General features: G+C 38.8%; 1 protein-coding gene across 5 annotated transcripts in view; it reads left to right on the forward strand.

Moving 5' to 3' along the window:
• LOC131683083 (integrator complex subunit 3 homolog) overlaps positions 1 to 13484 on the forward strand; it is an 891455-nt gene that overhangs the window by 427045 nt on the left and 450926 nt on the right. For all 5 annotated transcript variants that reach the window (XM_058964904.1, XM_058964901.1, XM_058964902.1 and 2 more), the window contains one exon: positions 6029 to 6832. In XM_058964904.1, the coding sequence (XP_058820887.1) occupies positions 6029 to 6832 (804 nt within the window). The remainder of the gene's footprint in view (positions 1 to 6028; positions 6833 to 13484) is intronic.

The following is a 13484-nucleotide window of genomic DNA, read 5'->3' on the forward strand; positions in this document are numbered from 1 at the left end:
CGATTCAAACTCAGACGAAACGAGTACCCGACGTGAACACCCAAAAACGTTCTCCCAACCCGTGGTGGGACAAAGAGTGCTCAAACGTGTACGCGGAGAAAGCTGCCGCGTATAAAACCTTCCGGAACGACGGGTTAGTTGCTAGTTATCGAGTGTACGCGATATTAGAAAAGCGAATGAAAAATTTAATGAAAGCTAAGAAACGCAGTTACTGGCGCCGGTTTGTCGACGGGTTAACAAGAGAAACATCGATGAGCACTCTTTGGGGCACGGCCCGACGTATGCGAAACCGAAACAGTACTAACGAGAGCGTGGAATATTCAAACCGTTGGATATTCGATTTCGCCAAGAAAGTTTGTCCGGATTCCGCCCCGGCACAGAAAATCTACCGCGCCGCGTCGCCTTACAATACCGCGAACGAAACACCGTTTACGATGGTAGAGTTCTCACTTGCTCTCTTATCATGTAACAATAAAGCCCCGGGGCCAGATAGAATCAAATTCAACTTGTTGAAGAATCTGCCAGACTCTGCCAAAAGACGCTTGTTGAATTTATTTAATAGGTTTCTTGAGGGTAACATTGTCCCACATGACTGGAGACAGGTGAGGGTCATCGCCATCCAAAAACCAGGAAAACCAGCCTCCGACCACAATTCGTATCGTCCGATTGCAATGCTGTCCTGTATCCGGAAGTTATTCGAAAAAATGATCTTGTTTCGCCTCGATAATTGGGTCGAAACAAATGGCTTACTGTCAGATACACAATTTGGCTTCCGCAAAGGCAAAGGGACGAACGATTGCCTTGCGTTGCTCTCAACAGAAATTCAAATGGCATATGCTAACAAAGAGCAGATGGCATCAGTATTCTTGGATATTAAGGGGGCTTTCGATTCAGTTTCGATCAACATTCTTTATGAGAAGTTGCACCAGCATGGTCTTTCGCCAATTTTAAATAACTTTTTGCTAAACCTGTTGTCTGAAAAACAAATGCATTTCTCGCATGGCGATTTATCGACATCACGATTTAGCTACATGGGCCTTCCCCAGGGCTCATGTCTAAGCCCTCTCCTCTACAATTTTTACGTGAATGACATTGACGAATGTCTTGTCAATTCCTGCACGCTAAGGCAGCTTGCAGATGACGGTGTGGTCTCTATTACAGGTCCTAAAGCCGTCGACTTGCAAGGACCACTGCAGGATACCTTGGACAATTTGTCTGCTTGGGCTCTCCAGCTGGGTATCGAGTTCTCCACGGAGAAAACTGAGCTAGTCGTATTTTCTAGAAAGCGTGAACCAGCGCAACTACAGCTTCAATTAATGGATCAAACTATTGCTCAGGCTTCAACATTTAAATATCTCGGGGTATGGTTCGACTGTAAAGGTACCTGGGGATGTCACATTAGGTATCTGAAACAGAAGTGCCAACAAAGGATCAACTTTTTCCGTACAATAACTGGAACATGGTGGGGTGCCCATCCAGGAGACCTAATCAGGCTGTACCAAACAACGATATTATCAGTGTTGGAGTACGGATGTTTCTGCTTTCGCTCCGCTGCGAACATACATTTCATCAAACTGGAGCGAATCCAGTATCGTTGCTTGCGTATTGCCTTGGGTTGCATGCACTCGACCCATACGATGAGTCTCGAAGTGCTGGCGGGCGTTCTTCCTCTGAAAAATCGATTTTGGGACCTCTCATATCGATTACTCATTCGATGCGATATTCTGAACCCATTGGTGATTGCAAATTGCGAAAGGCTTGTCGAGCTTAATTCTCAGACCCGATTCATTTCCTTGTACTACGATTACATGGCACAGAACATCAATTCATCTACGTATAACGTCAACCGTGTTCATCTCTTAGATACTTCTGATCACACTGTATTTTTCGATACATCCATGAAGGAAGAGATTTGTGGAATTCCGGATCATATTCGCCCACAAGTGGTCCCAAATATTTTCTATAACAAATACCATCATGTCGACTGCGCCAAAATGTTCTACACTGACGGATCAATTCTCAACGGGTCCACAGGCTTCGGTATCTTCAACGAAAATCTTGCTGCCTCATTCAAACTCAATGATCCTGCTTCAATTTACGTCGCAGAATTAGCTGCCATTCAGTATACTCTCGGGATCATTGACACCCTGCCCTCAGACCATTACTTCATCGTTTCGGATAGTCTCAGCTCCATTGAGGTCATCCGTGCGGCGAAGCCTGGAAAGCACTCACCGTATTTCCTGGGGAAAATACGGGAATATCTGAGTGCTTTATCTGAAAAATCTTACCAGATTACCTTGGTTTGGGTCCCGTCACATTGTTCTATTGCGGGCAATGAGAAGGCGGACTCTTTAGCCAAGGTGGGCGCATTAGAAGGCGACACTTACGAAAGACCAATTTGCTTCAACGAATTTTTCAGTATCTCTCGTCAGAGGACGCTCGATAGTTGGCAAACCTCATGGAGCAATGGGCATCTGGGACGGTGGCTACATTCCATTATCCCGAAGGTATCAACGAATGCTTGGTTTAAGGGGTTGGATGTGAACCGGGACTTTATTCGTACGATGTCAAGGATCATGTCCAACCATTACTCGTTTGACGCGCATCTCCGTCGTATAGGGCTTGCTGAAAGTAATTATTGTGTTTGTGAGAACGGCTACCACGACATCGAGCATGTTGTTTGGCTGTGCGCAGAGTACTGTGTTGCCAGGTCCCAACTAATAGATTCCCTTCGGGCCCGAGGTAGATCAACCTATGTGCCAGTCCGGGACGTCCTGGCAAGCCGTGACCACCCCTATATTTTTCTTATCTATATCTTTTTGAAAACCATTGATGTCCAAGTTTAATACATTTTCCCCTCTCTCATTCACAGTAGAATCTCACCAACCTATCCCTGTATCTACAATATGGCATTGCTTCACGAGTCTTCGGTACATACCCTTCTTGATAACCGTCTACCCAGAACATCATGACATATCTCACATGCAGATGATATAGAGAACATCATGACAGTATCAGAGTGCCAATAATTATCCGAAATATCGACCCTCCCCTCGCCCCTGCGATTATAGGCTGGAAACTACAACACTACAACAAAGTGTGCATATCCGCCACAATGATCAATCAGCAAACGACGATGTCAATTACACAATATATATCCCACTTCCTACCTTTTTCCTTTACTTACATAAGAGGGGAGCAAGTCGCCCCTAAATACGGCTTTCCTTTCCCCCTCTAACATGTGACATGTAATTAAAAAAAATGAATTATCGGCCTCGTTAAGCTAAAGCATTTGGGCCTAAATAAACGTATTTAAGATAAAAAAAAAATAAGATCAACGCGCTATCCGAAAACATGCCTGCAAAGAGTGTTTCGTTGAAAATCTAGTAAGAATCTGAAAACTTTTAACAAACCTGCCATCATTTTCAGATATTGAAACTGCTTGGCTCCGAAATGCTGATCGACATGAGCTTTGTGAAGTGTTTGTTTTTGTAACCCGAATTTAACGTTGAAACGACCATAGTACCGCTTCGCAACTTCAGAGTTGCTGTTACGTGGAACAAACTGTAACCGAAAATACTCATACGATGGTACGAAATTGTGATCAGAATTCGGGAACATTTTCTGCATCTCATCTTCACACTTCTGCATCAAATCTTGGAGTGACACACAGAGAGGTGATATCCATGTTATTTCTCCATGGCGACGTTCCTCGGCGATAGTATAATCGTTGGCAGCTAAAACCTTTTCGGCTGTTTTCCAGAAGTTCGCGAATTTTCCTCCTGATGAAGCTTTCGCTTCGCATTCCAGCTCTAATACCTCGGGTATTTCATACCCTTCTTCCAGTAGTAGCTTGTATCCTGCTTGCAGTGAATTGTCCAGTTCACTGTCGTCATCTGCAACAGAAGTTGGTTAAGTAGGTTGGTTTATGTGACATAAATATGTACTTTAATTTACCTTCTACTGCAGAGACAAATTCTTGAACTTTTCTAGTGGTCCATTTAGTTGTTCCTCTATACACTTCGGAAATCCGCTTGATTTTATCCTGCTTCAGACGTGATTCGAGGTTCAATTCTATTCTGCTAATTACGATTGCCGAAGCGATTGAATTCTCTTCTTTCGACACTTTCCAAATAAATGTTCCGTTCGGTTTGAACGACCTGTAGAGCTGTACAGGAAAACTTAAACATAGTCCAGCAATGAACTTATGCTTCAACCTACGCTCGGTTGGGGCGAAAAACACAATATTTATCTCCGAATACTCCGGAAGTTCAGACAGGTGTTGCTCTAGACATTTATACCGGAACCTCGCTAGCTCGTCTCGCTTCCCGCATGGAGGAATGATCTTCAAAACACGATTTTCCCGAGTTTCTGGGACAATTACTTGAGCATTAGCTTTGCTGTCAATCGCTCTGGTAATGTGTCGAATGTAGTCCGAAATTGCTTTCTTAAGTTGCAAAACATCATCAAACACGACTTTCCAGCTGTGTGACTGCAGAAAACGCTTCGTCATTAGTTGTTCTAATCTTTCGTGATTAAAGACTAGCTCATCCAGTTTGATTTGCGGGATGGTCTTTTTTTTGTGAGTTCCATGGTATAGAACACGGTACGTCTCTTGATTAGGCGGAATAAAGTGTAGCGTTTCCGGAGGTTTCGATACATTCGACGCAACAGAAAATTTATGCCAATGGCCATCTAATTGCCATAATGTCGTGACGACTGTTGTCATGAATAGTGCCATATCTGATTTCTGATATATGCGAAAACCCACTTTGTTCTCCTCCAAATAAACAACGAGGCGATTATAAATCGCCGTTCGACCGTCTTGCTCCGGCCGTTTATCCGGCAGTTTTAAAACCGCGGCGCAGTTCATCATTTTATCAAAAACATTTGTGCTGGTTCGTCGTTTAGGAATATCTGACTTCAGGATGCACAATACTTTTGTGCAAGCACCAATTGCTGTGATAGAATCAGATATTCTATTCGTGGCTGAAATTTTATACAGTTCTTTAAGTTGGAACGATTGTGCTCCAGCGTATACAATTTCTATTTGCTCTGCCCCATGGGGTAAATCGATTTCCCGCTGGATTAAATCGAAGAACGATTCATGTAGCTCAACTCCGATCACAGATTGTTGAATCAGCTTACCATCACGTTCAATTCTAAGAGCATTCGAGAGTAATTTTTACTTACCGTATCCATATTGATTAAAATCAATACGATTTTCTCTGCTAGAAGTTGAAATTTCCGAAAAAAATTATAAATTTACGCAATTAGACGTGCGCTGTACGATGGAAAATAAAAACAGTCATTGTTGCCAGTCACTGTGTAGCGATGAGTGAATGACAGGAACCGCTGTTCGTTTCACACAGTAGTGCTCCTCTAGCAAGAGTCTGGACAAATTAAATATAAATAAATTGGTAACCATACGTCAGCACAAGAATATATATATATATATGAACACTGAGAAAACTTTTTACACTGAGAAAACTTTTTTTTTGCCCCTCGATTTTTCGAGCCGTTAATGAAGGGGAGGGAGACAAAAACTTCGAAAAAAATTTGTCATGGCCTAAATACAAATTTGATTTTTTTTTTAGATTCTGCTGTGAAGCCAACAAGTGCACGAAAACGAAATAATATAGGGAATATTACGTCTCAAAGAACAAATTTTTCAGCCCTTTTAGAATAATTATCTGAATGATTAGCATGATGATGTTTACGGTTTAGTTTTTCGGGAAATCAATAAAAACTTATTTTTTAAAGCCCAATAAATGAGAAATATGAAAACATAATTCAGCGAGACATTCTAACGAACTAAAAGAATTGAAATCATAAGTATGCTTTAATGTTAGAGGTATTTTGAGACAAACAAGTCTATTAGAGAAAAGTTTAATAACTCTAATAATTGAGACTTAATGGTATGTGTAGAATATTTTTCCCAAAATATTATTTCCTATTATCCCTCTAGAAATTTTTTGCACGAAACAAACACTCTGTATATATGTTTACCCTTCCTCAATTTTTTCAGGTTATCAAAATGGAGAAACCGATTATACAGTCCATACCTGTCGACGTCCTACGTAGTTTAGACGTTTTTGTGGAAACGAAAAACGCTCATTGTTTTGAATCCCTCCTTACTTCGCTAATCGCTGTCAATAAATTAAATATAGAACAGGAAACATACGTTTATGAAAAAACAGTGTCAACACTTGGCGAAACACTTACATGTCATTTGGTATTTCCAGAGTCAAAGTCAGATGAATGGCTGTCCGAGAGCATTAATCACCCACTATTCAATTTGTTCAAAATGTTATTTCAATCAGGGGATAAGGCCACTAGTAGCCTTACAAATTTAATAGCATTTACGTACTCCCATATTCCTAGCATCGGATATTTGTTGCTGCATTACCTCAAAGTTTGTGCCAAGCTGCAAACACGACGAAAGGAGAACACAGTTTCCACATTCAATGTCAGCGTATATAATCAGTTTTGTTCGATAATCAATTCCCCACTAAAAAATCAACTACAAGTGGATCTCGTTTTGTTGGAAAAAAAAAGTTTACACGCGTTCCTCTGGATTCTCCCGGATCTATATAAAGAGTACAAGGAAGTAATGGTAAATAATACCGACATTATCTCTTTATTCGTCGGAGCAATTGATGCAAACAACCTTCGAGATGTAATATTCAGTATAACACAAGGAAAGCTAGTAATGTTTAGCAACGATGGAATTATTGATGTGATTAGAGATAGTTTGGAGTACGAAACATTTGAGCAGTTTTGTTTCTGGCAACTTTTACAAGCTCACGACGTTCCACTAGAATCATTTCAGGTAAATACTTTTTACTCAGCATTTTTCACAATTAAATTTAGCATTTAATTCGGTTTGTTAATCTGTTTAAAGTTGTAGCATTGTATTTCTCACTCATATGAGTTACGTAGGGAAACTGTGGGTAAGACGGACGGTGGTGGGGGGTAAGATGGACTAATGGTTATTTTAGACATATAACATAAAAAATTCAATTGAATTATATGTGTAGACTCTCGTTATGGATATCCTTGAATTATGAAACATTCAGTAGGCCTTGATAACACTAGTTTACAAAATAAAAATGAAGATCTGAACTTCAACATTTGAGCATCTTTTCTGATGTAAAATTGTGTCCTGAATCCGAAAATGAAGTCCAAAAAATTACGGTAGATCAGTTTTCGAGTTACGATAAAAAAAATGAATTTCACCTTTAAAATAAAAAGTACGTTCAGCAAAATTCAAATATCTTCGGTTGTAGTTCATTGATATGAAATATCACTATGCTGAATTAAAGGTAATTGAATGCACTTTCAGTCCTTTGAACATTTTGTTTCAGTGCGACTACTGGCTCTGACGTTATTTACGAGTTTATTAAACTTTTTCTTAATTTTTCCTAATTTTTTAAAGTAAAATGAGCATTTGGTCAAGGTTTTGGGCAAGATAAAGCAATCCTGAAACTCATATTTTTAAATTGAAGTCTGCTAATAGCCAATGAAAATAAAAAAAAACCTTTTTTAATCCACCTAGTGGTGCAATTGTGCCTTTCTCGTTTATCCAGACTATGATTTATTGGCTGGTTATGTTCGATATAACATTGTGGAAATGTCTATTACATTCTTAGTACATTTGATGAGCATATATAAGTCCACGACTGTCACGAACCTGATAAGCAACATGTCGATACTGACACACTTGCAACACACAAAAGTATAATATTTATATAGCTTTATCAGCGTGACTTCAATGTTGTCTTCATGTTAACTTCATGCTGGAGAAGGGAAGGGATATAATTAATGGAAGGGGGAGGATGCGTCGGGAATCATCTAACTTATTTTAGTATACGGGGTGGATGAAGGGAATGCATGTGGGAGGTTGGTCTGAGAGGGTGGGGGTGAGAGAAGTGGGGGGTTGAGAGGTAGGAGGTGGAGCGATAGATGGAGGGTTCAACACCGAACCAACCTTCCATTTGAAACTAGGTTAGTGAAATTTGATTCAGTCATTACCAAAGTGGCTTTAGATCTGGAATTTGTCCGGAACCCCGGGACTTCCGGAATTATCGATAGTGGTCAATACATTGCAATAATTTTTAATTTGCCATTAGTGATCTAGGCCTGCGAATCGAAGTAATTTGATGTTCATTTCAATAGATTTTAAACCTATGAGGTATTACGATTGTACCGGTTTATTTGAGAAATTCCTATGTGACCGCAATAACCAACCTGTAACTCCGGAACCAAAAGTCAGAACTGAATGAAATTCAATAGCAATGAGAGTCAATGGGAGTATCATATCTTTCATTTGAAATCAAGTTTGTAAACTTCTGTTAAGAGTTTGCTGGAAGATAGGTGGTGTGATATTAGCTCGGGAAATTGGCGAGTTCTCAGGGGGCATCAAGATCCGTCATAGGTGACCAATGTGGTCAAAACTACTTTAATTATTTATTAGTAATCTAGACCCAAGTAATGTTGAACGTATTTGAATATATATTAGATCATTCGGACATCACAGGGTTATCAGTTTATATGGGAATTTGCTGTGTGACCACACTCTTCAATCCGTAACTCCGGAACCGGAAGTCCGATCAATTAAAAATTCAATAGCGTCTTATTCGAGCGTTATACCATTCATTTGAAATTGAGTTTGTGCAAATCGGTTCAGCCAACTTTGAGAAAATTGAGTTGGACACACTTATACATACACTCACAGACATTTTGCGATCTCGACGAACTGAATCGAATGGGATATGACACTGGGACCTCCGGGCCTCGGTTGGAAAGTTGATTTTTGGAGTGATTGCATAGCCTTTCTTTATGTGAAAAAGGAAAAAAGAAAGAAAAATGCCAATAGAAATAGTTGAAATCGTGTGAAAATTATGAAAGCTATTAAATTTTTGTGGAATGGGAATTTTTGAGTTTTCTGGGTCGAATTATTGAACCGTGTCGATCCCAATTAATTTCTTGGGCTTGCTTCACAATACATGAGGGATTCTCTGTTGGAACTCTGTTACAAAATTAATATGAAGAATGTTGAGAGATTTGATTCAGGGATAATATTCGACCTCTTTTAGCCAAATGATTCTCGCATACTGATAACAATAATTTCAGGCTCAATGAAGTAATAAGTCATCGAATTGTTTGTATGCAATACTACTTGTAATATTTACAAGTGTATTATACAAAATAACACTCTTTTGATACAAAATTCCTTGTAAACTAAACTCTCATAAGTCATAAAATTCGTATTTTAAAACGCTAGCTGCTCAACTATGTTTTGTATAATCTATAATACAAACTATACAAACTATACGAATCCGTAGATATATGTGATACTACAAACTACATACGTCAAGTATTATAAAACCAATAATTTGTAAAACCAATAAATTATTTTCCTTCCTGCAACATCTGACAGTTCGTGTTTGAATCTATGTAGGACATGGAACACTACTTATTTTACATTTAAAATCACAAAGTCTGAACTTCAGAATAATTTGAAGAAGTCAGCCAAAATAGATTCCGTTGGTGGGTTCCTAAGAGGACACGAACATCATAATTCATCTTGAGGCAAATCATGTGAAACGAATTTCCGTGGCAGCTACGACATATGATTCGATCAGAGTCATTAACCACTTTTGAGCAGTTAGTACAAGCCATGCTTTTGCTGTAGAAATAACGCCTAGCGGGTATGCAATATGCGCAAAATAACTAACGAGTATGATAACGTACGTCAATCAAAGCGAACTTGCACGCAACGTGTGATCTCAGCTATCTACCAGTAGATGTCGCTTGTGGCGGAAAAATTGAGCGTAACGTAGTGCGCAGTGATACGTCAACAAAAATCACAAACAAAACTACCACTTTCGCGAATCAACACAACCAGATACTATCGTGCTTGAAGCCACTAAATTTCAATGCAACCGATAAACAAGATAAACAGACAAAACAAAAATAAAGTAGATCGCGATTGTAAAAATACTAAAAACTTGAAAAAAACTTTCAGCTCTATAGACAACCGGAATACAACAAATAGTGATGCAAAAAAGCACATAATCGCAAAGATTTCTGCTTGGAATACAGTACAATATCTACTAGTATATCCCATTTCACGATAGTAGACACCACCATCAGAGAACCGTCAGTATAACAGACTACTTACGTTTGTTGTTGTCTTTCCATGTAGCCAGACAACCACTCCTCTCGAGAGGGAATCTTCACATGGAATGTCCTGTAAGGAAAACTACATGTGAGTGTAATATCACTGGGAGCAAGAATATCTTCACCTCATGTATCCATTTGTGACCACAATCGCGTATGACTGGTAGCAGGATCAACATAGTTACTGTTCAAAAGCCCTGTAACCTTCAGTCTGTTTGCACATGGTAGTGCTTCTTGTTTGAGGTGTATGTGTAATGGTTTGATATTTTGAAGTGCCTCAAGAGCAGCAGTCGGAGTTGTGGTGAAAGCACCAGTCAACGCCATGAGCGCTATTATTTGCAGATGGTTTAGCTTTGACAATCCATGTCATCACATCTCCCCTTTGCCACCACACAAGGCATCCATATTACAGTATTGGACATAGAATTGTCGTGTAAATCCAATAGATGTATTTAAGTTTGAGACCCCAGGTCTTTCCGAAAGTTCGTCTGCACTGCCCGAAGGCCATGCACGCTTTCTTGATTCTGAACTCAATGTGAGCAGACCAATTCAGTTTGGAATCCAATATAACTCCAACGTATTTGACTTAATCTGCACACAGTAGCTCAGAATCAAAGAACTGTAAGGAACGAACCCTGGGTGTTATTCGCTTCTTCGTGAAAAGAACCATTAAAGTTTTGCATGGGTTACCTGATAATTTAACTTGTCGACACCACTGCACAGTGGAAGAAATCCAACCAAAAAGGCAATTAATTGGAAGCCGCTGAAAAAGTATCACAATATACACACCAATAGTTGCGAATTTTTTTGGGAAACAAAATGCAATCAAATTTGTTCACCGCACGCAAATGTGACCGGAGATATGGGTCTTTAAAGATCCGGAATATTACCGGTTTTCTGTAAGCCGGAAGCCGCTATAAAAGTACAAATAGTTATACCCTTAAAGTTGTGGAAAACTCCAGCGATCACAATGCAATCAAGTTTGTTTACCGCTCGCACTTGTGACCGGAGATATGGGGTTTTGAAAATCCGGAACATTACCGGTATTCATCAAATCTGAGGCCTAATTCAGAAGTCGCTGAAAAAGTTATGGAAAATTCCAGCGATAAAAATGCAATCAAATTTGTTCACCGCACGCATCTGTCACCAGAGATATGGGGCTTTGAAGATCTGGAACATTACCGGTTTTCATCAAATCTGCGGTCTAATTAAGAACCCGCAGTAAAAGAACAAAGAATTACATCCTTAAAGCTGCAGAAAACTCTAGCGATCAAGATGCAATCAAATTTGTTAACCGCACGCAGTTGTGACAGGAGATATGGGGCTTTGAAGATCCGGAACATTACCAGTATTCATCAAATCTGAGGCCTAATACAGAAGCCGCTGAAAAAGTTCAAAGAATTATACCCATAAAGTTGTGGAAAGCTCTAGCGATCAAGATGCAATCAAATTTATTCACCGCACGCACATGTGACCGGAGATATGGGGCTTTGAAGATCCGGAACATTACCGGTATTCATCAAATCTGAGGCCTAATACAGAAGCCGCTAAAAAGTTCAAAGATTTATACCCTTAAAGTTGCATCTTGATCGCTAGAGCTTTCCGCAACTTTGAGAGTATAATTCTTTGATCTTTTTCAGCGGCTTCTGAATTAGGTCTCAGATTTGATGAATACCGGTAATGTTCCGGATTTTCAAAGCCCCATATCTCCGGTCGTAAGTGCGTGTGGTGAACAAATTTGATTGCGTTTTATTTCCCAAAAAATTCCGCAACTTTTGGTGTAAATATTGTCATACTTTTTCAGCGGCTTCCAATTAATTGCCTTTTTTGTCGGATTTCTTCCACTGTGCAGTGCATTAACGCAAGTGACGGAAGGTTATCGAAAAGTTTCGTGAAAATGAAAATTCCAGTAATGATAATGATTTTTCCAAACGGTTCGTTTTCGAGAGGTTTTATTTGTTCTTTGGCATTAGGATAAGCGATAATAATTTAATTCAAGGATACTACTGGGAAGTCAACTTTTGAAAAAAGTCGATGTCGAAGTAAAATTTGGAACTATGCACGCATGCACTTCAGAGATAGCATGATATCAGGAGCTGCGATTTCACGCTTTTTTTGTGAAAAGGGCGCTACTTACAAATGTAAACATAAGGCTTTTTTCATACTTGAGAATGAGGGCTTTGAAACGCAACAAATTTACTTAAAAATTTGGATTCTACGATATTGCTTTCTTAAACTGCAGCAAAAAATACAACGGGCGAAACTGTATTTTTGTTTGTTTATTGAAAGTTTCGCCCTCCACGCTCCATGCAAACAAACAGGCATAGGCGTGCGCAGCCTTTTCCATTAGGGGGGGAGGGGGGGCTAACGGCTTAAAACATTCAGTTATGTTAAGCCTTCATTTTAAGTTAGATTTCTGGTAAAGCTTCGATTGTAAAACAGTTATTTTATTTTGATATTGGAATTTACGTTGTTCCATTTATTTCTTAAATGTAGAAACTGGTTGCTCAAAAAAGATAATCAAAGTATTTCTGTATCTTATTATCATCCCATTTTAAGTAGGCTTAAAAATTAACATTAATCATTTTAAACTTCCATGGAAAACATTTCTCGTGGTCTTTGACGCAATACAATTCTCACGTTTTTTGCAATATGATTTTTTTAAGTTAATAAAATTGACCATTTTTCAGTACCACATAACTCTCTTGAACTATTGATGCATGGAATTTTTTTCGAATAATTAATTTTTTTTAACATTTGCCTTATGTATTCTGCAATAAGCAAAGCCAATTTGACGCTTTCAATTGGAAGTATGCTTTAGCATAAAACGTTATTAGAAGAAAATAATGCGTATTTATTGCAGTTCAAAAATACATTGCACAGTGGTCCCCCATTGTACAATAGCACAAAAAAAATCAGCAAAGGCGTGTTTTTATCTTGCGATTATATGATTATGGATATACGTTTTATAGTTTCAAACTTAATTTTGATAATAATGAACTGATTTTTTAGTATATAGATGAATTCATACGGTGGTTCGATATTTACCGATAAGTTAATTAATATTGAAAATTGATTGCTCGTTAGAATTTTTTTGTCGAACTGTAGTTATCAATATTAGTATTTTAATCAGACAATGCTACTAATAGCTGTGTATTGTACGATAATTATCGAGTTTTGGTGAATATGGAGTGCAGAAAGATGAGTATGTTTGTATATGCATTCGAACAATTTAACTGAAAGCTTTGAATTTGGCTTTAACTAACTTTTCCCTCGATATCCCTCACGAATTTTTCTTT

The sequence above is a fragment of the Topomyia yanbarensis genome, chromosome 2 (genome assembly GCF_030247195.1).
Source record: "Topomyia yanbarensis strain Yona2022 chromosome 2, ASM3024719v1, whole genome shotgun sequence".
NCBI classification, from domain to species: Eukaryota; Metazoa; Arthropoda; class Insecta; order Diptera; family Culicidae; genus Topomyia; species Topomyia yanbarensis.